General features: G+C 42.7%; 2 protein-coding genes across 3 annotated transcripts in view; both read left to right on the top strand.

Moving 5' to 3' along the window:
• NR3C2 (nuclear receptor subfamily 3 group C member 2) overlaps positions 1 to 27,090 on the top strand; it is a 423,462-nt gene that overhangs the window by 282,586 nt on the left and 113,786 nt on the right. The gene's annotated exons all lie outside the window — the stretch shown is intronic.
• LOC138657546 (uncharacterized) lies at positions 16,830 to 21,847 on the top strand. The gene is made up of 7 exons (XM_069745314.1): positions 16,830 to 16,887; positions 17,824 to 17,893; positions 18,910 to 18,970; positions 19,052 to 19,138; positions 19,310 to 19,505; positions 19,652 to 19,811; positions 20,741 to 21,847. The coding sequence occupies exons 1-7, from the start codon at positions 16,830 to 16,832 to the stop codon at positions 21,093 to 21,095; spliced, it is 987 nt and encodes a 328-aa protein (XP_069601415.1). The 3' UTR covers positions 21,096 to 21,847.

Genomic DNA, 27,090 nt, shown 5'->3' with positions numbered 1-27,090 from the left:
TGATATTCGGTTACTTTATAAGGAAAAGTAAAGAAATTGGCCATAATTGTGACACTTAGGGCTCATTCATGTGTTTTATCCGTGTGTTTCACAAATGGAACACATATTTATTATGCTCTATGGAGCTCTTCACTGTCCGTGGTTTTTTTGTAGACCATGTGTTTGATCCAAGTCACGAATCAGACTTACCCATACAAGTCTATTGTTCCTTGAAAATCACGGATAGCACACTGTCATCCATGTGATATCCCTGATTGTCATTGTAATGTATAGGGGAAGCTTGGCAATTTACCATATATACTTGAGTATAGGTCGAGGCACCTAATTTTCCCCCGAAAAACTAGGAAAACATATTGACTCGAGTATAAGCCAGGTATGCATTGTCCCCCCATACTTATCCTGGTATGCATGGCTCCCTGTCCTTTTATGTATGGCTTCCAGTCCTTGTATGCATGGCTCCCCGTCCTTGTATGCATGGCTCCCCGTCCTTGTATGCATGGCTCCCCGTCCTTGTATGCATGGCTCCCCGTCCTTGTATGCATGGCTCCACGTCCTTGTATGCATGGCTCCACGTCCTTGTATGCATGGTTCCCCGTCCATGTATGCATGGCTCCCTGTCCATGTATGCATGACTCTCCATTTATGCTTGCAGGGCTCCCCATCCTTGTATGCGTGGCTTCCCGTCATTGTATGTATGGCTCCCAGTCCTTGAATGCATGGCTTCCCATCCCTGTATGCATGGCTCCTTATGGGTCCTTGTATGCATGGCTCCTTATCCCCTATCATTGTATGTATGGTTCCTATAAAAAAAACAAAAAACATTCTACTTACATTCTCCGCGCGCCCTCGTTGCATCTCGTTCCGGCGCCAACTTCTCTTCCGGCCGAGCGATCACGTGTCCCCGCTCATTAAAGTAATGAATATTCACTCCACGCCTATGAGAGTGGAGAGGGGTGAATGTTCATTACCTTAACCCCTTCACCCCCAGAGCTTTTTCCGCTTTTTCATTTTCGTTTTTTGCTCCCCTCCTTCCAAGAGCCATAACTTTTTTGTTTTTCCGTCAATATGGCCATGTGAGGGCTTATTTTTTGCGGGACGAGATGTACTTTTGAACGATACCATTGATTTTACCATGCCATGTAACAGAAAACGGGAAAAAAATTCCAAGAGTGATGAAATTGCAAAAAAAGTGCAATTTCACACTTGTTTTTTGTTTGGTTCACTAAATGCAAACACTAACCTGCCATTATGATTCTCCAGGTCATTACGAGTTCATAGACACCAAACATGTCTAGGTTATTTTTTATCTAAGTGGTAAAAAAAAATTCCAAATTTTGCTAAAAAAAAAAAAAAAATGCGCGATTTTCCGATACCCGTAGCATCTCCAATTTTCATGATCTGGGGTCAGGTGAGGGCTTATTTTTTGCGTGCCGAGCTGGCGTTTTTAATGATACCATTTTGGTGTAGATACGTTCTTTTGATCGCCCGTTATTGCATTTTAATGCAATGTCGCGGCGACCAAAACGTAATTTTGGCGTTTTGATTTTTTTTCTCGCTACGTCATTTACCGATCAGCTTAATCCTTTGTTTTTATTGATAGATCGGGCGATTCTGAACGCGGCGATACCAAATATGTGTATGTTTGATTTTTTTTAATTGTTTTATTTTGATTGGGGCGAAAGGGGGGTGATTTGAACTTTTATATATTTTTTTTATATATTTTTAATCACTTTTTTTTTTAAATTTTGGCATGCTTCAATAGCGTCCATGGGAGGCTAGAAGCATGCATAACTCGATCAGCTCTGCTACTTAGAGGTGAAGTACAGATCACCTCTATGTAGCAGAAATGCAGGGTTGCTTTGAACGCCGACCACAGGGTGGCGCTCAAAGCAATCGGCCATCAACAACCATAGAGGTCTCAAGGAGACCTCTGTTTGTTATGGCGATGCACTTATGACCCCCGATCATGTGACGGGGGTCAGCAGTGCGAGTAACTCCGGCCGCGCGGCCGGGAGCGCTAGTTAAATGCCGCTGTCAGCGCTTGACGGCGGCATTTAACTAGTTAATGGGCGCGGGCGGATCGCGATTCCGCTCGCGCTCATTGCGCGCACATGTCAGCTGTACAAAACAGCTGACATGTCGCGGCTTTGAGGTGGGCTCACCGCCGGAGCCCACCTCAAAGCAGGGGATCTGCCAGCTGACGTACTATTCCGTCAGATGGCAGAAAGGGGTTAATGAGCGGGAACACGTGATCGCTTGGTCGGAAGACTGGCACCAGAAGGAGATGCAGCGAGGGTGCGCAGCGAAGGTATGTAGGCTGCGGCCAGCGCAGTGAATATTCATTTCTCTTTAGCAGTGGGCACAGTTGCAGCTGCCATCTCCTGCCTCCTGTGACCCGTTGCTCCATCGCTCCCGCCCTCTCCCGCCGTCTTTCTGGTACAATGACTCGTGTATAAGCTGAGAGGGTGTTTTCAGCACAAAAAATGTGCTGAAAATCTCTGCTTATACAGGAGTATATTCGGTATTTTTTTTTTTTTATACTGGAAAATTAATGATGGTAAAAACTGACACATGGACCAAATACCGATGAAAATCTGATCCAAAACACTGATGAAATTCTGACCATTTTTTTTTGGATACCATAAAAATCACCGATGTTTGAATGAGATGTAAATGTGACACTTTGAGCATTCCGTTCAGGGACAGGCAAATCAATATACTGCACTAGTGCCCAAAAAGGGGGCCACCTTCACCATCAAATCAAATGGAAATGTGCATTATGATGAGCTATTGGTCTGCAAAGGACCCATATGTTGTTCTTGCACAGGGGCCCTCTTCTGTCTGTGTCCACTCCTTAGGGTTGTTTCCCTTTGCGAGAAACACATCCGTGTCTCGCATGTAAAAACCAAGCACTGGCGCCGACACTCCAGAGCGGAGCGTGCGGCCGCATAAGAACACATGGAGCCGCACGCTCCGCTCCCAAGTGCCGTCGCCAGAGCTTGGTTTTCACATGCGAGACACGGACGTGTTTCTCGCAAATGGAAACAAGCCCTTACTCTTCACAATATTTTCACTTTTAAGTGATTTAAAAAAATCCTCCTACACTTCCTTTTATTCATAAATTTTAGATAATTTATCAACCAGACTGTCCACCTCTGAGACCGAAGCGCTTCCAGTCTCAGCAGTGGACACTGCAGACCCTCATACAGCACACTGCAACAACACAGGTCTCCTCTATCAAGATGACTCAGGTATTGACCGAAATGTCTCTTATTTTTCTGGAATTTCTACATTCAATAAATAAGTTCTTGAATACACCTATATGAGTACCAAGTATTCTACATCGCAGTTGACTACAGTATCATCAAAATTACATTTTTGTCTAAGGTTTATGTAGTAGTTACCGTATATAGTGTATCGGAAAAGTGAGTACACCCCTCGCATATTTATAAATATTTTATTATATCTTTTCATTGGACAACACTAAAGCTATGACACTTTATATTGTATCAATCAGTGTACAGCTTGTATAACAGTGTAAATTTGATGTGCCCTCTAAATGACGCAACACACAGCCATTAATGTCAAATTTACCATTACACAACCTGTACACTGACTATTTTACATTTTATCAGTGTCATTTCTTCAGTCTTGTCCCATGAAAATATGTAATAAAATATATACAAAAATGTGAAGGGTGTACTCACTTTTGTGATATACTGTAGGAATAAAGTAGGAAAAGAAGTAAATCAATAATTGCAGTCAACAGACTCAACATGTTAGGTCTCATGCACCTTGGCATGGCACATGTGAGCAGTCCGCAGCTGTTCTCTGCACATGCGGAGTCTGATGGAGCATAGCATGAGTTTTGATATCAGATTTTGTATGATGATATTACATACAGTATGACACTGGACGCATACTTTATGGATGCTCTTTTTTGGTTATTTTTTGGTTCCCAATGAAAAAAATTGTACTGATATGAAAGGCCCATCTGCCATTTCCCTAAAGCAGACTTGTATTTTACACATCGTTGTTTAACGATCTCATTATGACCATCGTCATATGTACACCTCTTGTCTGGATTCATGGTTACAGATAGTCTCACGTGTTTTTTGCCTTTCTTTCTGTGATTGCTTCTCTTGCTTTACTTCAGTAGTAATTGTTTGGGAGAGATCTTTCAAAGAAAACGAATAGTAACTTGTGTCTTCTCTGTCCAGTGGATAAAGCGAGGACTCCTGTAGTCTGATTTCGATGAGCACGCAGTACGTCCCAGCTCATTAGATAAATCTTGCAGTCGCTGCCTGGAAGTGTGTTTAGAGATTATGCTTCTTTGTGGTTACAATAAATTACAAATGTGTCCTCCTCTGAGATTTCTGCCTGTGATGTATGTCATTCTGTAATCTTTTGGGCAGAAATCACACTAATTATAGTATATCAGTTGTCTCATTAGAATCTGTTTTATGTGTTTGTTTTTTTTTGATGATTTCACAGCTGATGGCGGTGACTGCTATAAAGGTGTGCTCAGCCCCAGAAGAAAAGAAACTATCCTCAATTTCTTGCCTATGTCTCGCCCTGTCTGCCCATTTACGTGCAATTTTACATGTTTATGTAGGTGTTTTTTTGTTACTTACATTTCGCCAAAATATGCAACGCAGTACTCACACTAGGATCAATTTAACCTATCAGTATTTTTTGTATGTTTATGTGTGAGAAAGCTGGAGAACTTGGAGAAAACTCCTGCCAAGATAGGAAAAACACACAAATTCCATGCCATCCATATTTTTGTAAATGAAAAACTTTGAAAAATGATTTGTCTAGCGCGTAGACGCCATGAAGAATTACGTTCCTTATTATTTATATGGTCTTTTATTTTCATGTCTTAATTTTAGTTACTGTATATACTTGAGTATAAGCCGACCCGGATATAAGCCCGAGGCACCTACTTTTGCCACTCAAAACTGGGTAAGCTTATGGACTCGAGTATAAGCCGGATATGCATTGTCCCCTCGTCCCTGTCCTGCTATGCATGGCTCCCCTTCCCTGTCCTGGTATGAATGCCTCCCTGTCCCTGTCTGCATGCCTCCACCTTCCCTGTCCTGGTATGAATGCCTCCCCGTCCCTGCTCCTCTATGCATGCCTCTCCCGTTCCGTCCCTGTATGCATGCCTCCCCCTTCCCTGTCCTGGTATGAATGCCTCCCCGTCCCTGCCCCTGTCTGCATGCCTCCCCATTTCCGTCCCTGTATGCATGCCTTCCCCATTTCGTCCCTATATGCATGCCTACTGTCATGATCCCAATGGCAGGGGATCACAAAAGGACAAGCACAAAAACAAAACAAGCTCTAGGGTGATGGAACCTGAGCTGACCGCGATCCTGAACCTAAACACACAACTAGCAGTAGCCGGGGAACTTGCCTACGATGATTCCTAGACGTCTCGCGCCAGCCGAAGGATTAACTTCCCCTATCAGAAGAAACACAGACCTCACTTGCCTCCAGAGAAACACCCCACAGAAATAGCAGCCCCCCACATGTAATAACGGTGAAATGAGAGGAAAGCACATACGTAGTTATGAAAATAGAATCAGCCAAAATGAGGCCCGCTAAAGCTAGATAGCAGAGGATACAAAAGTGAACTGCGCGGTCAGCGAAAAACCCTTCAAAAAACCATCCTGAAATTACTTGAACTCATGTGCCAACTCATGGAACATGAGGAGTAATTTCAGCCCACTAGAGCAACCAGCAGCAAGGAATCACATATCTGCAAGCTGGACTAAGACAAAAATAAAGCAAAACGTGGAACAGGAAAATCAAAACTTAGCTTGTCCTGAAGATAACAGACGCAGGGAGCAGAGGTAAAAAGACACGCTGATTGCATTGATAGCCGGCGAGGAAATGACAAAAAAAGCCAGGTTACATAGGAAACTCCCATAACCTGATGGAACAGGTGGACACCAGAGACCGCAGAAAACACAAGTCACCCAGTACCATCAGTAACCACCAGAGGGAGCCCAGAAACAGAACTCACAACAGCCTACCCCGTTCCGTCCCTGTATGCATGCCTTCCCCATTCCGTCCCTGCATGCAAGCCTTCCTCGTTCCGTCCCTGTATACATGCCTACTTATCCCCTATCTCTGTGTGCATGTTTCCTATTGAGAAAAAAACAAAACCTCATGCTCACCTACCTGCGTACCTTAGGTGCTGGCACCTCATCTCGTTCCGGCCACCGGCGCTTGCCTGCAGCTCTTCCTGTGCTCAGTGATCACATGGTACAACTCATTAAGGTGATGAATATGCGCTCCATGCCTATGTGAGTTGAGACGCATCCATATTCATCACCTTAATGAGCGGTAACAAGTGACCGCTGAGCACAGGAAGAGCTGCAGGCAGGCGTCGGCGGCCGGAAAGAGATGCAGTGCCAGCACCGAGGGCACGCAGGTAGGTATAATGTGTGCGCCGGCTCCTAGCACCCCCTGCTCCACCGCCGCCACTCCCCCATGGCTTTCTGTACCGTGACTCGTGTATAAGCCGAGGGAGGACATTTTCAGCACAACAAAAAGGTTATGAAAAACTCTGCTTATACACGAGTATATACACTCCCTGACAGAAGTTATGTCGCTTATCCATGTTAACCTGACATTAAATTCATCCATTGGTTGTATAAATTATTCTTTTGAAAGCTGAAACCCTCCAAAACGTGGGTTAGGTTAAGAAAATAAATTGGCATCAATGCAGAAATATTGATCAATTAATGGACACAGAATGGTCAGATTTTGGCAAGACAAAAGTTTTGACGCCTGATCATATAATGCACCCAATCCTAGTTTACATCCTCACCTGTGCTCAGTAAATGATTGGTTAATTAGTGTGTGTATAAAAAGAAACCCAGCACCCCAGACCTTTACTTGAACTGCAACTTGAGCTCTGAGAACATGCCAAAAATCCACCCTGCGACCAAAGCTTGGAATATCAAGAGGCTGAAGACCAGATCCACTGCAGAGGTGGCTGGCACCTTTCATGTGTCTCAGCATCAAGTACAACGAATTAAACAAAGATTTGGAAAGACTGGAGATGTGTTTGACAAGCCCAGGTCCGGCAGACCCCGCAAGACAATTGCTCAGGAGGAACGATTGTTGGTTAGAAAATCCAAAGCAAGCCCATCTTCCACTGCAGCAGAGCTCCAACAGACCTGGTCACCTCAAGTCCCTGTGTCAACTAGAACAGTTTGTAGGATTGTCTCGAAATGGCCTCCATGGTCGAATCAGTGCCCAGAAGCCAGCACTAAACAAAAGGCAAATAAAAAACTGTGTGACATTTGCAAAGTCTCACAGCCTGCTAAATAGATGGACGCTGGAAAAGTGGCAGAAGGTGAATTTCTTTGATGAATCTTCAGTAGAACTACACCACAGCCACCGCAAATACTGCAGGAGACCTACTGGAGCCCGTTTGGATCCAAAATAGACCCAGATAACAGTTAAATTTGGTGATGCAAAGATCATGGTCTGGGGTTACATTCAGTATGGCGGTGTGCAAAACATTTGCAAGGTGGAAGGCAATATCAATAGCCTAAAATATCAATAAGTATTAGCTACCTCTTATATTCCAAATCTTAAAAGGGGTCAGATTCTGCAGCAGGATGGTGCTTCATCTCATACATCCATCTCTACAACAAAGTTCCTCCAGGCAAAAAAGATCAAGGTGCTCAAGGACTGGCGAGCACAGTCACCAGACATGAACATCATTGTGCATGTTTGGGGTAGGATGAAAGAGGAAGCTTGGAAGACAAAACCAAAGAATCTGGGAGGCATGTAAGACTGCATTCATTGCTATTTCTGATGACTTCATTAATAAATTGTATGAATCATTGTTGTACTGCATGGATGCAGTCCTTCAAGCTCATAGAAGTCACACAAAATATTAAATATGACTCTAATAACACCACAACTTCATTCACTAATGTTATGCAACATATATTTGTATTTTAAGTTAATTATTTGTTTGAATATCACATTTCTTTCTGTGAGCGCCATACTTTTGTCTTGCCAAAATCTGACCATTCTGTGTCCATTAACTGATCAATATTTCTGCATTGATGCCAATTTATTTTCTTAACCTAAACCACATTATTTAAGTGATAACTTCGCACAATAAGGGAAGATTCAGAAGGCCTTATAACCTGTTGTAGATCTCAGTGCAATGCTTGGACTGGCCGTTGGCTCTCCTGACCGGAGGGTGACAGATGCATAGAGAGCCAGTGGCCAGTCCGAGCATTGCATTGCGATCCCTGTCTGAGTTATATGGCCGTCAGACTCTTCCCTAAAGTTAAGTTTTCTGGATGAGTGTTTAGTGAGTATTTGATGCTGCACATTTTCTGGAGCACTTCTGTACCCATTAGCTATCTTGGGTTACCTGCATTTTTTAATTCCGTTTATTTACATGCCTTTTATAGCATTTTTTTTCTTTTTCTATTGCGCTTTTGTCTTTTTTTTGGTATGTCAAGCTGCTTTGTTTTTGATACTTCTGTTGCTTTGATAAAAGTTTGACACTGTCATGTGCGGATTAAATGATTTTTAGGACTTTTCTGCTGCTGAGACACAATAAAAGCGCATTTGTGTTTTTTACCTGTGGATTCTCCTCATCTCGTTCAAGTTCATAGGAAACATGTGCAAATGAAAGCATATTTACCACAAAACAAATGTACATTTTGCGCACCACAGTTCAGTTCATACTGAGTAAAAAAAAAAGAAGCAAAGTGGGCATGAGATTTATATAAATTTCGTACAGTTTTCTAGAAGTGTAATACGCAGTGAAAATACGCAGCTTCAAAAACTCATTCTGAGAAATTAACCTTCATGTTATTACATCTATTCATGGATCAGAGTTTCCATTGTTGTATTAAAGGGTATCTGTCAGCAGTTTTTTGCTATGTAATCTGAAGACAGAAGATCGCTGCTGAAACACAGAATTCAGAGATGTGTCACTTGTCAAAGTACGTGCTGTTTACTAACTATGAAGGACTAGGTGTTTCCAGCCAGCTAACGCTCAGCACGCTCATTGCTATCTAATTAACGCTGCTGGTGATTAAACTAAAGTAAATAATGACAAAATTCAATAGCGCTTACACAGGTGGTAAATTAACATGTGGTAATGTGTGGGGACAGAGCCTCGTGTGGTAATGTGGGGGGACGGAGCTTCATGTGGTAATGTGTGGGGATGGAGCCTCGTGTGGTAATGTGTGGGGACGGAGCCTCGTGTGGTAATGTGTGGGGAAGGAGCCTCGTGTGGTAATGTGTGGGGACGGAGCCTCGTGTGGTAATGTGTGGGGACGGAGCCTCGTGTGGTAATGTGTGGGGACAGAGCCTCGTGTGGTAATGTGTGGTGACGGAGCCTCGTGTGGTAATGTGTGGGGACGGAGCCTCGTGTGGTAATGTGTGGGGACGGAGCCTCGTGTGGTAATGTGTGGGGACAGAGCTTCGTGTTGTAATGTGTGGGGCCAGAGCCTCGTGTGGTAATGTGGGGGGGTGGGATTATAAGTGGTAATGTGGTGGGGGGCGGAATTATGTGTGGTAATGTGGTGGGGGGGCAGGATTATGTGTTGTAATGTGGTGGGTGGGATTATGTGTGGTGATGTGGTGGGGGCCGGGATTATCTGTGGTGATGTGGTGGGCAGGTGGGATTATGTGTGGTGATGTGGTGGGCAGGTGGGATTATGTGTGGTGATGGGCGGGTGGGATTATGTGTGGTAATGGATTGGGGGGCGGGATTGTGTGTGGTAATGTGGTGGGGGCGGGATTGTGTGTGGTAATGGGGTGGGGGGCGGGATTGTGTGTGGTAATGGGGTGGGGGCAGAGCTACTGTGCAGGGGGCGGGATTAGCAAGTAATCACGATGCCTCTTATATATATATAGATTTATCACTAAGAGAGTAACATTGCCGACTATTCCTGCAACTAAGCACCTCCCTGTCTATGGGTATTGTACATGCAGAGCCTGGCGTGGGTGGGGTTAGCTCTCTCAGCTCTGCTTCAGTCTAAATGTAAAAGCTCTGATTGTGTCAGAACCACTGCACACAATAATCTAAGTGATACACCACTGGATTCAGCTTCTCTTTGCCTACATCATGCTGGTGAGCTACCAAAAACCTGCTGACAGATTACCTTTAAGTGGATTTGATGGTAGATTAACACACCTTGAGGTTAATTTCTAGCCTTCAAATGACAGATCACGCCAATGAAATCTGAAAGACCCCATTATACAGTTGTAATGAAAAATACTCAAACCCTACTCCTAATACAGATTTATTTATTTATTTATTTTAGTAACATTTTAAGACTTTCTGCTGTTTGCAAAACCAATCAAACAAAAACAATTTATATAGTTCAATACAACTTAGGTAACAAGTTGTTTCTCCAAATTCAGCACAAAATGCCACTATTCCTGACTACAGCAGTATCAAAATTATTCAAACCCTTCATTACAAGCATTTTTACTACTTAGTATAAGAGACATTGACTCTTAGGCCGGCGTCACACTGGCGTTTTAAACGGCCGAGTGCAATGCGATAAAAAATTGCATTGCACTCGGTCCAATGTTAAGCTATGGGCAGCTCCCAGCAGCCGACTTTTTGTCGGCCGTTTTCCTCGGTCCAAGACAATCGAAGCAGGCTGCGATTGTCTCGGACCGAGGAAAACTCTCGGCTCACTCGCACCCATATAAAGGTACCTTCACACATAACGATATCGTTAACGATATCGTTGCAACGTCACGCTTTTTGTGACGTAGCAACGATCTCGCCAACGATCTCCTTATGAGTGACAGCGACCAACGATCAGGCCCTGATCGTTGGTCGTGGGGAATGATCAGGACCTTTTTTTGGTCGCTGATCACCCGCTGTCATCGCTGGATCGGCGTGTGTGACGCCGATCCACCGATGTGTTTACTTGTAACCAGGGTAAATATCGGGTTACTAAGCGCAGGGCCGTGCTTAGTAACCCAATATTTACCCAGGTTACCATTGTAAAAGTAAAAAAAAAAAACAGTACATACTCACATTCTGATGTCTGTCACGTCCACCGCCGTCGGCTTCCCTGCACTGACTGTCAGCGCCGCCGGCCGTAAAGCAGAGCACAGTGGTGACGTCACCACTGTGCTCTGCTTTACGGCCGGCACTAACAGTCAGTGCAGGGAAGCTGACGGCGGGGGACGTGACAGACATCGGAATATGAGTATGTGCTGTTTTTTTTTTTTTACTTTTACAATGGTAACCAGGGTAAATATTGGGTTACTAAGCGCGGCCCTGCACTTAGTAACCCGATGTTTAACCTGGTTACCCGGGTGCTGCAGGGGGACTTCGGCATCGTTGAAGACAGTTTCAACGATGCCAAAGTCTTTCCCCTGATCGTTGGTTGCTGGAGAGAGCTGTCTGTGTGACAGCTCCCCAGCGACCACACAACGACTTACCAACGATCACAGCCAGGTCGTATCGCTGGTCGTGATCGTTGGTAAGTCGTTTAGTGTAACGGTACTTTAAGCCTATGGGTGCGAGTGAGACAGCGCACACCACTCGGATATCATCTGAGTGCTGTGCGTTATAAGCGGACCCCAGCAATGGAGGAGATGGAGAAATTCATTTCTCCGCCTCCTCCGCAGCTGTACTCCGATCCTCCCTGTGCGAGAGAATCGGAGCACAGACGCATGACACTCGCCTCCTGCTCTGTTGCGAACAGGAGCCGAGTGTCATTAGCATATCGCATCCGATGATCTCGCATCCGATGCAATACGCCAGTGTGATACTGGCCTTAGCCCATTCCTCACTACAGTCTACCAGACTAGAAGCAATGACGTCGGGACCACCAGTGACCTGACTACTGAGGCCGCTGATTGACTGCAGGGTCACCTTAAAAAATATATGGGGAACTCCTTTAAACGTGTAGTCACAATGTGGAATAAATGTATAACATAGCATTTTAGTGTGAAGACATAATGCTGAATGAATGTATCTATACTGTACAGTGTAGAAATATATACAGTGTATGGCAATATAAGGCTAGATGTTATTATTATGGCTATATAGCGCCATTTACTATATGGTTATGCCAGTATATGATTAATATATAGCAATATACTTGCTTTACTATGGTATGTACAGTATGCATGTTGTAAGCATATACTGTTATATACTTTCTCTTGCAATAATATCTAATAATTACATGTGTTATCTTCCCCTTTAATCTTACATTTGGGATTTCTTCTCTGTCTTGTTCATCCTGACATGTCTCTATATTGGTGTTGTACGTTGAATATTAAGGGGAAGCCTCAGAGTTCACATGAACAGTTATACAAATTTAATAGGAAACCCATATTGTGAGCAGCCACTGACCCAAGGTAAACTGAATCCAGCTTTTGTGATAGCGGCAGCACTGTTATACATAGTTATTAGATTCGTATAAATCATATGGTGTCCTTAAAACACCCTGCTGTCTCCTGAATCTCTCCGCCTCTTGAATTCCAGTTTATTCTGTATTCCTACTGATTCACAGGACACGTTGGTAAAGACGTAGGATATGTAATTAAAGGGAACCTGTCATGTAAAAGAAAACTCGATGAGCTGCTGTCAGTGCCGAGGGCACAATTATAGTCGCTTCTGTCTATGTACAGAGCGGTGATTGAAACCATGCCGGCATCATCCCAATGACTGAAAAAGCGAGGCTGCCGGTGGGAAGAAAGTTAATTTCCTCCTGGCAGCGGGGCTCTCAGTGTGGCGGAGCGCTATTGGCTTGCAGATTAATCCCATATCTGCAGGTAATAGCATTTTTTTAACGATGGGTTCCCTTTAGTAGGTATTTGTGTTCTCTTTTCCAATGTTTTTATTTTCATTTTAGCAACATAACAAGATTCAAGTTTGAAGGCATTGTTTGTCATTAGGTAACATATAATATTCCATATTATAATAGACATTTGACATATAATGGGTGTTTATAAGACTTTGTATTGTTTCATTAACAATTTTAAGCGTATCAAACGCTTCATATCGTGTTAAAGATATAGAAAAAGTACAGAAAAAGTACATTCCAATATTTTCGTTTTCGTAACAAAACATGACTCATTTTTATAGGCATTTTTGCCGATATGTAACATAACATACCATATAATATTTTTATATTTAATCATTCTCTATAAAGCTTTATTTTGCTTCAATATCAATTTTGGGTATTATAAACGCTTTATATCACTTTATAGATATACAGTAAAAATAAACTGAAATGTACAAAAATAAAGTAAACTTTATACAACAATTTTTAAGGTACGTATATTAGATATATATCTATGAGAATAGATGTTATGGATATATATTGTCCCAGTGAGACCACTTATTTGTATATTTCACCAGTTGGTTATTCGCTAGGGCGAAGGATAATTCATATGTCCTATGGAGAGATAGTTGTTCTATTATGTCTGAAAATGAAGGAGGGAGATGATGTTTCCAGTTAAAAGCTATGCTGTTTTTTACTACCAGTAGTATTTGTATAATCATATTCCTTTTATCTAGACTAAGGTCCTCGAGGCCCAGGGAAAGCAAAGCTATATGGGGAGTTAAATTTAGTGGTTTGCCATAAATTTTGTTAATAAGGGTAGATATTTGTGTCCAGAGAGGTTTTAGTTTTGGGCAATGCCAAAACATGTGAAGGAGGTCCCCTTTAATGCCACATTTTCTCCAACAGGAGGCAGATCCATCTTGGTTAATATGAGCTAATCGTGCTGGAGTATAGTACCAGCGGGTATTTACTTTGAAATGACATTCTTGAAGAGACATAGATAACGTGGAATCATATGTGGAAGACAGAGCGTCCTCCCAATCTTCTCTGGTAAAGGTAGACTGCAGTTCCCTTTCCCACTTGCATATATAGGGGTGTTTAGGCATTTCCCAATCATGATTAAACCAGTCATAAATATATTTGTGACTCCAAAAGACTCCGTGTTACTTACTAAGTTTAAGGATACTTCGGAGAATTTAGGACCCTTCTGGAGAAACTTCATGACTTGTTCTTTTAACATTACAAATTGTAAAAACGTCGATGACGGGAGTCTAAACTTCTCTTTTAGGTTGCTAAATTTTATGAAAGAGCTACCGTCATTGACGTCTCCCAATCTCGTAATTCCCCTTTCTTCCCATAGAGTTGGAAGTGTAATATTGTTACATGTAGAAATAGTAGAGAGAGGAATTTTAACCAAGATAGATTTTTTGGATGTTCCCTTTCTTGATCTGGACAATTTTTCCCAAGCATGTTTGGTGGCCTGGAATATTGGGTGAGTCACTGAGTTGAGTTGATGACCAGTTAGTGTTTTTATAATTAAATCTTTGGGGTGGTTGTTTTTATTTAGAAGGGTTTCCATAGCTAACCACGCTGGGGGTTTTGATACTGTTAGCCAGAATCTGCTTTGTTTTATCAAGGATGTATAATAATGGGCAGGTATTTGTGTTCTCTACATAAAACTAAAGGATCATTCAGATGTCTGTTTTTCACATACGAGTTCTATTTGTGTTTTTCTATTCGTACCTTGCAAAATCGTGGAGACATGTTTGATATTGAGCCGAGTTTCAGATCAAAATTAGCAATGCAAGTCTATCTATGGGTCTGTGATAAAACTCAGACCAAACCCAGGTAACACTCAGATAAAAATGAACTGAGACCATGAGCAAGATCACAGAGAGACTACTCATACATGAAAATAACGGATGTCTGAATGAGCCATTACTAGGAGTGCTAACGATAGAAGGATAATGATATGGTAAAGTCAGCAACTTTGAGCAAGATACATTTGCACCTTTGAGTGTTGAAAGTGCTACAGTGTAAGTACAGTAATACTTCACCAGACCTCCACGTATCCGTCAGCATTTACTTTTCCTGAATAGAGCATTATCAGCCTATGGCACATGAAGACTGGCGTATTCCTGACATTTGGCATTTTAGAACAGGTGTGTTCTCTCAGGAAACTGTACTGGGGTCAGCAGGATTAACTGCACTTTCCATATGCTAATCCCGATAGGACTGTCTCTTTTCTCTGAGCAGCTTGGAGTTTATGAAGCTGATTATATGGTAAAGAAATGAAGAGATCCGCAATCTATAGAGGAAAGATGTGATCATAAAATGGCAATAGAAAACAATTTGATATTGCGCGGTGCATTTCTAATACAATAAGTGATTCAGTCATATGTGCTTAGAAAGAAATAAAACAATGTTTGTTAGTGGAGAAATAAGTTATACACTTTTTCATATTTTTGTTATAAATCAATATCCATCATTTTAGTATGGGTGTGTGTAATGGTGACACTGTACAGGAGCCTTGCATTCCATCCCATCATGGAGAGAACTGCTCTTACAAATTATATTAGGGTGGACATATTCCTTTGATGAAGGATCATTTGGCTGACGGCTCTCTTCCCCCACTATACAAGTGAGCATTCAGCTTAGACAAGTGTTCATGTGCCTTCAGTGGTAAGAGAGAAAAAGCCGCTGCCAGAGACCTCTGGTGGTGGCCTATCTCTATGGAGAACCAAAGGATTAAGAGCTAGACTTCTATGGTCCGATCCTTAATTCCCCAATTATCATCTGTTATTGTACACATTAACGTAATAAGAATCTGACCATTTAATGTGGGTGAGGGCCCGTAGGCTAGGACTACTCTTAAGCTCATCATACACTTTGAGGGGTTGCCGGAAAAACGCTGCTATGGCCATCCATTCGCAGACAGCCATCTTGACCATCTCTCCCATGTACAAGGGTGTTCTCTATGAGAAAGCTGTCGCCAGACATGTCTGGCAGCAGGTCTATTACCAGGACCATTCCACATTAAAAACAATTAAAACCATACAAAAAATAGACATACAAAAGGGGTGATGAGCAGGTAAGTGAAAAAGAGTAATCCACTTATGAGTGTATATTCATGCAATACATATCTTCAACAATAAACATCCCAAAGGGTAATAACTAGAAGTTATGAAATGAATAGACCTACAGGAAAAATATTTTGAATTAAGGGTCATCAGTGGTTGATACCTTTTAATGGCTAACTGAAAAGATAGTAACAAATTGAAAGCTTTCGAGACTACTCAGGCCTCTTCATCAGGTATAGACTAATACAACATCTGAAGAATCACATATTTATACACAACACAGCACAGAACTGCCATTATGGGAGAGTGATAAGTGATAAACATTTGTGTCCATAAATATTGGAACAGTTCCTAGATTAGGAGTGAATGTTTTGTTGTCCTCTGATTGGGGTCTGGTTCTGTTATGATGACCCCACATGGTCTGATGTGCAAATTCCTTAATTGATGTAAAAAGACATAACTCCATGCGAAACATTCATTCCTGCACTAAGTGTGTCAAAGGTTGTCATAAATTTATACTCCCAAATTCTCCTGTCTCTCTGAGATTTGAAGTTACCTTTCAATACAAGTAATTTCAGGTCCATGGTGCTATGATCAGGCATACAAGGAGGAATCGTACAATAAGTGGCAAAGCCACAATTTCTTAATAAAACATTTTTATGTATATATTGTATATATATTTGTATATGTATTGTATATATATTTCTGAAGCTATAACATTCAGTCAAAGGAGCTCTAAGTGGAAGAGAAACAGACCATCATTAGACAGAAAAAAAGAAATACATCAGAGAAAGAGAGCAGAATTGTTAGGAGTGGCCAATTCAACAGTTTAGTACATTCTGCAAAAAAAAAGCGCACAAGTGAGCTTGGGAACTCAAAAAAGCCTAGACGTCAATGGCTGACAGCAGTTGTGGATGATCGTAGAATCGTTTCCATGGTGAAGAAGAACCCCTTCATAGCATTCACCCAAGTGAAGAACATCCAGGAAGTAGGTATTTCAGTATCTAATTCTACCAGAAAGAGAAGACTTTATGAGAGCAAATACAGAGGGTTCACTACATGTGCAAACCATTAATCTGCCTTAAAAATAGAAAGGCCCAAATAGACTTTGACAAAAAACATCTAAAGAAGGCAGCCTGGTTCTGGAAAAGCATTCTTTGGACAATTGAAAGATCAACCTGCACAAGGATGATGGGAATAAGAAACTTTGGAAAAAGGCTTGGAACAGCTCATGATCCAAAGCACACCACATCCTCTGTAAAACATTGTGTAGGCAGTGTGATGACACGTGCATGAATGGCTTCCAATGGCACTGGGTCACTAGTGTTTATTGATGATGTGACTGAAGACAGAAATGTAATACCCCAGAGTTGGGTATTACTATAACTTTGTGTGCTGTTATTTATCTTTTAGGCGTTTAGTACTATTTCATAGTAGGGATTTGTAGTATTGTTATTGTATGTCCGCCCTTATTGCAGCAGCCCAGGTAGAAAGCAGTTAGGCTACGTTCACATTAGCGTCATGTGACGCAGCGTCGCCGACGCACGACAACGCATGCGTCATGCGCCCCTATCTTTATCATTGGGGACGCATGCGTTGTGTTGTCGTGCGTTTTCGGTAAAACGCACGACGCATGCGTCGTTTCACCGCGCCTGAGTGGCGTCGGCGACGCTACCTTGTTGCATTTTTCTAGCGTCCAAAAAACGCACGCGTCGCACTTGCGTCGCTCGTGCGTCGTCAATGCGTTCAATTTCCCATTGAAACCTATTGACAACACACTTGCGTTGCGGGTGTGCGTCGTGCGTGCGTTGTGCGACGCATGCGTCGTTAGATAAAATGAAACAAAAAAGTGTCTAGACAGTGCAAACAGTGAGAAAAACATCCCCCATATATAAAGAAAATCTTTGGATTGTTTGTCACTTCTGCAGCAGGCTACACAACAGTCTACATCACACCAGAAAATCTGAGCAACTGTCTTCTCATCCGCTGTCCAGAGATGTAAGTATAGAATGATTCTGTGCATTTTCTACATGTTTTTTAAAATTATTATTGCAAATTGTGTATTATAATCTGCACTGTGGTTAAAGATATTGTGGTATTTTTAGTCTGGTTGTGATGTATGGCGTTGTAGAATGGCGTTTCATTGTCTGCGGCCTAGATTATTGTTCCAGGATAGATTTTTCGTTTCCATTTTTTGGTTTGGTGGTGTTTTTTGTATTCAGTTGTGATGTTTTTCTTGCGTTATATGATGGCGTTTAATAGTCTCCGGCCCTGTCGGTTTTATTGTAAAGTATAGTAGTATAGAATGATTCTGCGCCCTGTTATTAAATGTAATAATTTATATTGCAAGTTGTGTATTATGTTCAGCACTGTGGTTGTGTAAAGACATCGTTGTATGTTTATGGTTGTGATGTATGGCGTTGTATGGCCCTTTTATTGTCTCCGTCCCTGTCGGTTTTATTGTTAAGTATGGTAGTATAGAATGATTCTGCGCCCTGTTATTAAATGTAATAATTTTTATTGCAAGTTGTGTATTATGTTCAGCACTGTGGTTGTGTAAAGACATTGTTGTATGTTTATGGTTGTGATGAATGGCGTTGTGTGGCCTTTTATTGTCTCCGTCCCTGTCGGTTTTATTGTAAAGTATGGTGTGTTAATGTTTCTGCCCTTAATTTTTGGGGGTTGTTAATTTTTTACTTTCAAAAAACTATTGTGTTTTTTGGGTTGCTCCGTGCATACTGTACTTTAAAAAAAAAAAAAAAAAACACTCTTTTGGGATTACTACATAGGGTCTGTTGTAGATTAGTTTTCTTATCTTTAGGCTTTTGTACTCTGCCATTGGGTTGTCTCTGCCATTGTTTCTTTAATTTAATCAATGTGGCAGTGTTGTTTGCTCAGCGTTAGTTCAGTTGGAGTGCAATGTTCTTTGTGGTTTAAATGCCTTTTTTTTTTTTATTTATTGCTGGATTGTGCATAGGAGCATAGTATCAATGTTATTTTGTTCTTTATTTCAGAATTGCATTAGTCATGGCCAGCGGCAGCGACTTGAGTCAAACCCCACCGCTGAGGAGTCCGGTGAGTACATGATCTACTATTGCTTATATTCGCTGTCATTAGTAGATGGGTCACTCAACTTTTTGGTAAACTATTTTGCAGGCTTCTTCAAGTGAGGAGGAGAACCAGGAGGAAGAGAGGGAGCAGCAGCAGGGACCACGGGGCCAAGCTGTGGTTGCAGGACGGAGAGTAAGTATTTATTTCAAACCTTTTTTTTTTTTTTTTTTTGTTTAATTTTTTTGTTTTTGCGGTTATGGGGGGTGGTGGGAGGTTGTGGTGTTGTGTGTAGTAGGTGGCGGTGGAGGAGGTAGGGACCATTGTTTTTATCTTTCAAACATTAATATTTTCCATTTTTTCTAGGTTTCACAACGGGCCCTGGATGAACCACTCGACATAGACCTCATGGTGGCATCCATTGAAGCACGGGGCCCGTTGTGGGACAGCCGTGACCCCCGGCACGCGGACCAGGGCATATTGCGGCGTCTGTGGTTGGAGGTGGCACAATTGCTGTGGGATGGCTTCGACAGCGCTTCACCAAAGGCCAAAACTAGTTTCCGTAAGTATTAACAAAATGCTGCTGTGACCCATCATGCCAGGATTACACAACCGTCTGTGATGTCTTCTATTGGGATTGCACACGGTTGCGTAATCGTTTTCAATATATTATCTAAAACCTTTTTTATTTTTTATCTTTATACACAGTTAAACAATTGAGGACCAGATGGCGCTCCATGAAGGACCGCTTCCGGAGGGGTCTGAAAAAGGAGGGACAGACTCGTAGTGGTGCTGCCGCTTCAAGGACCTCGGTGTATAAGTACAACCGTATACTGCAGTTCTTGCGACCGGTCCTTGAAAGCAGAGAGTAAGTATAGTACCTATGCACACACCTAGTTTTTACAACATTAATATTCACATACTACATTACAGCCACGTAGCTTATTGCCCAGCCATTTATTTTGGCAAGTACCAAGTATAGAAAGGAAGAAAAAAAGGAAAGCTCAACGAGGCGTGAAAAGTTAAAAACACAGACTTTTATCCTCTTCAATCATAAGCAGAGGATGAAACATCAGCACAATACAATAGACACTATCTACGCGTTTCAGGTGACAGGGAACATCAGACCTGAAACGCGTAGATAGTGTTTTTATTGTATTGTGCAGATGTTTCATCCTCTGCTTCTGATTGAAGTGAATAAAGTATTTTGTTTTTACTTTTCACGCCTCGTTGACCTAGAATTTTTTATTCATTTCTGGTCTTCTCACACTTGACACAGCGGCTCCCTTCTGGGATTACTACAATGGTGAGCTTGACTTACTAGCAATTTCACTGAAATCAGAAGTATACAGAACACAGAAAAATAGTAGAATGGCCATGCCCAGCCAATATTTAATAGTGTAGTAGTATAGTGGCTATCCAGGTATATCCCCGATTTTTTTTAAACACAAAAAAGTAAAATATAATAGATACGGCATACATTCCACTGCAAAGCAGGTTATGTTCCCATGGTTGCTCAGCTCGCAGGACCTGTGATGACGTCTCGGTCACATGACCGTGACGTCATGGCAGTTCCAACGTAAGCATAATTGTCTGGCGTTGCAAACCACAACCATGGGTGACTATTTTTAAATAAATAAATGCATTCTTTTTTTAATATTGATGCGGCATATGCAGTGTCAATATTAAAAATAGGTTAATATTAACGGCGGCAATGGATACCGCCGGTAAAGTTAATTAATGACGCATGTGAAATGTGATATTTTGTATATTAATGGTTTCCTTATGTTTTCACAGAACACACAGCAGCACCCGCGAGACTGTCCGACCCTCTGGAGCGGTCCTTTGTGAAGCGCCATCTGAACATTCGCAGCCATCCCACAGCGAGAGCAGGTCTGCACCACCACAATCTGGCGAACCGGCAGCCGGTCCATCAGATGTTCCCCTGGCCGAGGCCTCTGGCGTTCCTTCCTTCGGGTCTTTCCGACAGCGTCAGCGGGCCTCGGACAGGGCGCCCATGCCCGAATTTTTACATCTGAGTACCGTATTTCAGAATGGTTTCAAGGCGCTGTGCGATAAAATGTGCAATATCGAACGGCGTCTTGAAAACATCGAAACGGATCTCTCGAGGCCGGCCAAACATTTTTTTTAATGCCATTCACAACGGCATGGTTGAACATCTTACGCCGGAACTCCAGATTTCGGTCATGCAGGCCTGCAACAACGCATATGTCACTGCTCTGCAGCAGGCTCGGGTCATGCAGTCAGCGACAAATATGCCCGCAGTACCATCGCTAGCTGCCATGACTCCGACTCCTGCTGCAGAGCACCACCACAGAGCTCCGCGTGCCGAGGGCCACCGCCACCGCCACCACAGAACAGAGCCCCAAAGTTCAGAGCCTGACAGGCCTTCAAGGGGACACAGACGGGATGCCGACCCACACCCAGAGGGAGAGAGGAGGAAAAAGAAGAAGAAGACAACGACGACGACAAGCAATACGACCTTGGCTATGGCTGCTCCCACAACTACCACCAGAACACAGCCTGGGTCGACCCGGAGCACACCAAGTACCCAGGCTGGGTCTACACGGAGCACACCCAGTACCCAGCCTGGGTCAACGAGGAGTACACCATCTACACAGCCTGGGTCGACCCGGAGCCGGAGTAGCCAGCCAAGGACACTGGTCGTCCCTCCTCCTCCCTCACCTCCTGCTTTGCTAATCTCACCACCATCCACTGCCTGGATTGATGTCGGCATCCCGTCTAGTGTGATAGACTATGCTGCTGCTTCCTCCCCCTCGTCCTCCTCCTTCTCTGTCTCGTCAACTCCCCCAAAAAATGTGGGATATCAATCTCCTTTAATTGCCGATGTTGGTACCCCCTAATAACATTTCCCAATTTTTTTTTTTGTAACCTAAATAAATGTTATTTTTTTAAAAAAATATTAGTTTTTATTGTCTCAAATAAAGTTTGCACCAAATCACACCTTGCGCCGTATACACAAATCTTGTCTTTGTAACACCTGATGTGCAATGTCTGACAATATTTATAAATTTGTTATTTTTTATTGTTTTATAGGGCTGTCGCTCATTGTACTCAGATGTTACAACACAAACAGCATTGCTCAATATGTCAAGTTTACAATGTACCATCACACAACAATTTCAGTATAGATAACGTTGGTTTTTGTGTGTAACCAACGTTATCTTTTCTGAAATCGTAAAACGATTGAGCCCCTGCTGTGAGTTTTTTGGTGTCAGCGAATGATTTGGAATTTTTTTTGGGTAAATGATCAGACGCTGTCATTGTTGGATCGGCGAGTTTAGACCGATCCAGCGATGTCTTTGTTTTAAACAAGGGAATATTGGGTTACTAGCGCACTGTTTTAAACACTCAAATAAAAAGTTAACAATACCCCACAAATATAAAAAGGTGTCTACCACGTCCCTCGCCGTCATCTTTCCGCACTGACACTGTGATTCCCGCCCGTAAAGCTGAGCACAGCGTTGACTTAATAATAAACGCTGTGCTGTGCTTTAGGGCTGGCACAGTACGGGAAGTTGACGGCGATGGACGTTTCACACACCGGAGTGTAAGTTTTTTTTGTACTTTTTAAAATTACATTTACAATGGTAAACATCGTGAGTGTGGCAAAGCGCTTTTACCCAGATTACACGGGACTTGCTCTTTTTTGGTCGCTGAAGAGCTGTCTGTGTGACAGCTCTCCAGCAACCACGCGACAACTAAACAACGATCTCGATCCAGTCGTATCACTGGTCGGTATCGTTGGATAATAGTTTTATTAATGTACCTTAAGATTATTGGTCAGGTGAGGTGGAAGCAATGTTCACAGTGTCGCCACTATTTTACTCTGGACAAATTCTATCATCCTGAGTACAATAGTGTTAACTCTGTAGAGTTTTGCAAACATGATCGTCTCCCTCCTTGTCAAGCCAGGTTCCATATGCAAATAGTCTGCAGGATTAAAAATGGTTGACAAGGTGGGAGCCGATTATGTAATTATACATCCAAACTATGGAACACACAAATTTTGTGTGACACACATTACTTTCAATATTGGATTTTACAATTCTATTAACTATGGAAAAACGTATGTGAGATTTGTTTGGTGAAAACGGAAAGGCACAAGAACTTTATTTCAAAACACAACTCATTAGAAAATCAGGGGACATTATAACAATAACCAAACATAGGATGGTTAAATGACATGGACTACACGGTGTTTACATGACATCATAATAACACGAAGAATTAAACCATTTGATCTTGCCATGAAGCACGCCCAACATCTGAAACAAAGTATGCAGCAAATTGGTCCCTCATATGAGCAATCTCCAGAGTTGTCCGCAGAGGATGAGCTTGGTAATCATGCAATGGATTTGGTATGGGTTCATCAAGTTCCACGTTGACTCTCTCTTTATCAATAATAAAATTGTGGAGAACCACACACGCCTTCACCACCTCATCCACTGTCTCAATTTTCAAATTTATGGCGGATCCTAAGATACGCCATTTGGAGACCAGGATGCCAAAGGCGCACTCCACAGTTCTTCTGGCCCTGGACAGTCTGTAATTAAATATAGTTTTTGTGCAGTCCAACCCACGACTTGAGTAAGGTTTAAGTAGGTTGCCACTCATTTGAAAAGCCTCATCCCCAACCACAACAAATGGCAGGGCCGGGCCGTCGGTGTTGGGAAGAGGTCGTGGCTGGGGGAAATTAAAATTGTTATTGTACAATCTTCGGCCCATATCAGACTCCTTAAATGTCCGTGAATCATTTGCACGACCAAAAGCTCCAATGTCCACAGCGAGAAACCTGCAGTCCGCACCTGCAATTGCCATCAGCACGGTGGAAAAGTATTTTTTATAATTATAAAAAAGAGATCCACTTCTTGAAGGCTTGGTAATCCTAATGTGCTTCCCATCCACGGCTCCAATACAGTTAGGGAAAGAACACACTTGCTCAAATTTTTGGGCGTTGGCAAGCCATATTTCTCTTGTAGGGATGGGTAAAAATTCCTCCCGGAGGTTGTCCCACAATGCGCGGCAAGTGTCGGCAATAATACCCGACAGTGTTGAGACTCCAATCCGAAACTGGAAATGCAGTGATCTCAATGTCTCTCCGGTAGCCAGGAAACTGACAAGAAGAAAAATAAATAAATATAATTAATAAAATTGTTATGAAAGAATTTTTCATTTTTAATAACAATCCCCCCCACCCCACAAAACAAAAACACGTACTTTAAAAAATGGCAACAACATATAAATCCTTCACATTCCATTACGTACCGTAGAGTCACTAGCAGACGTTCCTCAGGGGAAATCGATTTACGGAGCTGCGTGTCCTGCCTGGAAATGGTTCCTTCCACCAGACGCAGCAGATATCGGAAGCTGTCCTTTGACATCCTGGTGTATTCGAAGTATTTGTCCTGGTTCTCATTTAATTCGCCAAACAGACAATGGTAGGCTCCACGACTCTCTCGGACTTCCACTATAGGGTGTAGCCAAAAACGCCGACGACTCCTTCTCCGTAGTTTGTCTCTTTTCCTCTGTTCATGACAGGCAATAGCATAAGAAATAGCAAGGGCTAATTCCAGCTGAAAATTGAGGTAGATACTCTCCATGGAACGATCCATCTTGATGCTCTATGGTTGGAAATAATCTATGCCGGGGTATATATACCACTATTACATTAATACCCACCCCCATTTACCCATTGGTGGCATTATCGATCGTCTAGACACTAGACCCACCCTCTTCTATTCATTGGTGGTGTTATCTAGTGTCTAGACACTAAATTGTGTGTAAAGATTTAATCAGTGTTTGACAACGCATGCGTCGTAAAACGCTGCGTTTTTTGAAAAAACGCAACAAAAACGCAACAAAAACGCTGCGTTTCACGACGCATCCGTCCGACGCTTGCGTCAAAAAAGGTGCGTTTTTGCGTGCGTTTTCGATGCGTCGTGCGTTGCGTCGGCGACGCTGCGTCACATGATGCTAATGTGAACGTAGCCTTAGGCTCCTCACTGAGGCAGTTGCTGGGCGAATGGCTTGGTAGGTGAAGCCTCTGGTGTACTAAAAAAAACCTGTAACCGTTATTACAGTCTAAGTTCCAGTGAGCGCCTCAGAGATCAGTTGGGGACCAGACAGTGATTAAGCCGGAAAACATGTGAGGGGATTATTTTCCCCCCTTCCAGTGGGCCGAATAGAGATGGACTGACCAGACGAAAACCTGTAGGATAGCCTGAGGACTAGGACCCTTGAGGTAGATGGCTTTCTCTGGTCTGCAAAGCACCCTTAGCCGACCAGAATACAATGCTGTGGATGCAGGAGTATCGGCCTGGAGGGTGGTCCCCCATAATGGAGATGGGAAAACTGAAATCCTACAACATAATGAAGGTCAGTTGAAGCAGGGATATAGGGGTCTACTACTGGAGAACATCACCACGCTGGGATAGAAGAAGACTCTATTGTGTCAGCTTGCTGTTTATCACACCTCATATGTGCCATTTCCTGCATCTGTTGAGTGTCCGTTTGAGGAAATTTGTCATCTGCACATGTTATGTTGTACCATCTAGGGCTGTGATCCTTTTTGGCTGTGTTGCAAGTAAAAGTTTCTTCTGTTATAAAGTTCATCTGCCTTCTGACTCTCCTGCCTCCCTAGTCATCAGCACCATGAGAACACCACCATTACCACCACACAAAGAGAGAGAACAGTCTGAGAAGCAGTGTTAACCCCTGCATACCCTTAGCAGTGTGCCCATTTTTTTTCACTGTACACCAGAGCGCCAGGCATCGGGTATGACTCCCAAACCCCATGTAAGTTAGAAAGGATCCGACCCATGCCCGGAGTACTGAGTGTGCTGCCCTCGGTGCCACAGAAACAGTCAAATTAATTCTGAAGTATATGCGCTTTATTCTCTGCTTAGATTCATCCAAATGTTGCAAGGTTAATTGGACAGAGCTTCACATTAAAGATGGACAATGACTGTAAAAGGAACCCAGGAGTTTTTTTAAGCAAGTAAGTGAAATATTCTGCAATGAAGAGTCAATCACCAGCTCTTAATCCCATCGAGCATCATTTCACATGCTTAAGACAAAACGTAAGGCAAAAAGACCCACAAAGAAGAAACAACTAAAGGTCCGCTGCAATAAAGGCCTGGCAAAGCATCATACAGGAGGAATCCCAGCATTTGGTGACGTCCATGGCTTCCAGACTTCAGGCAGTCATTGCCTGCAAAGGATTTTTTACAAAATATTAAAAAATATTTTATTTATGATAATGTCCAAATACTTTCCAAATGGGAAAATGAAATCAATTCCTAAACGCTTCACAAAGAGCGAAAAAACAAGAGGTGCTCCTTGTGTAACATCATGGACAGCAGGTAAGGGTGAGTTGGAGGTTTGATCGCTCACTTGAACAAGTTGTGCGCGGCACAGCTATGTAAGGAGTGATGTATATTCCAATTCTGGTTGCTTCTTCGACTGTTGTACTCACACTATTATGATGCCTGAGGAAGTAGTAGGTTCTACTCTGAAATGTGTTGCAATAAATTGGAAGGTTTTTTTATACCTATTGCCTGGATTAACCTCTATTAGCCCCCAGCGCCCGGTATCCATCCGCATTCCCCTATCCATCACTTAAAGGGCTTGTCCACTTGTAGGACAACACCTTTTTGATCTAAATGTTTGGCCCTGATAAAATAAAAAAAGCTTATACTCAACTCCCGTTAAAGCGCCATTCCAGCAGTGTCCTCGGCACTCGGGTTCCCAGGGCTCTCGTGCATTGTTGTGACACGTGACCTTGGCGCCCAATCAGAGCTGGTGTCACGGTCTTCGCCTTTGTACGAATTGAACATGAAGATGAAGTCAGAGATCAACCGCAGCCCTGACTTCCTCCATATTTACAAAGGTGGGGACAGTGACTCCAGCGCTCATTGGGCGCCTGGCTCACGTGTCATAACAACTGCACTAGAGCCCTGGGACTGCGAGATCCGTCACTGCTGGAACAGTGCCGGCACATGACACATGTATAAGCTTTTTTATTTCATCAGGGCAAAACATTTAGATCAAGAAAGGGTTGTCCTAGTAATGGGCATCCCCTTTAAATATGGTGCTTTGGTATT

Source organism: Ranitomeya imitator, chromosome 1 (assembly GCF_032444005.1).
Source record: "Ranitomeya imitator isolate aRanImi1 chromosome 1, aRanImi1.pri, whole genome shotgun sequence".
Taxonomy (NCBI): domain Eukaryota; kingdom Metazoa; phylum Chordata; class Amphibia; order Anura; family Dendrobatidae; genus Ranitomeya; species Ranitomeya imitator.
This window is presented reverse-complemented; position numbering and strand designations above follow the sequence as displayed.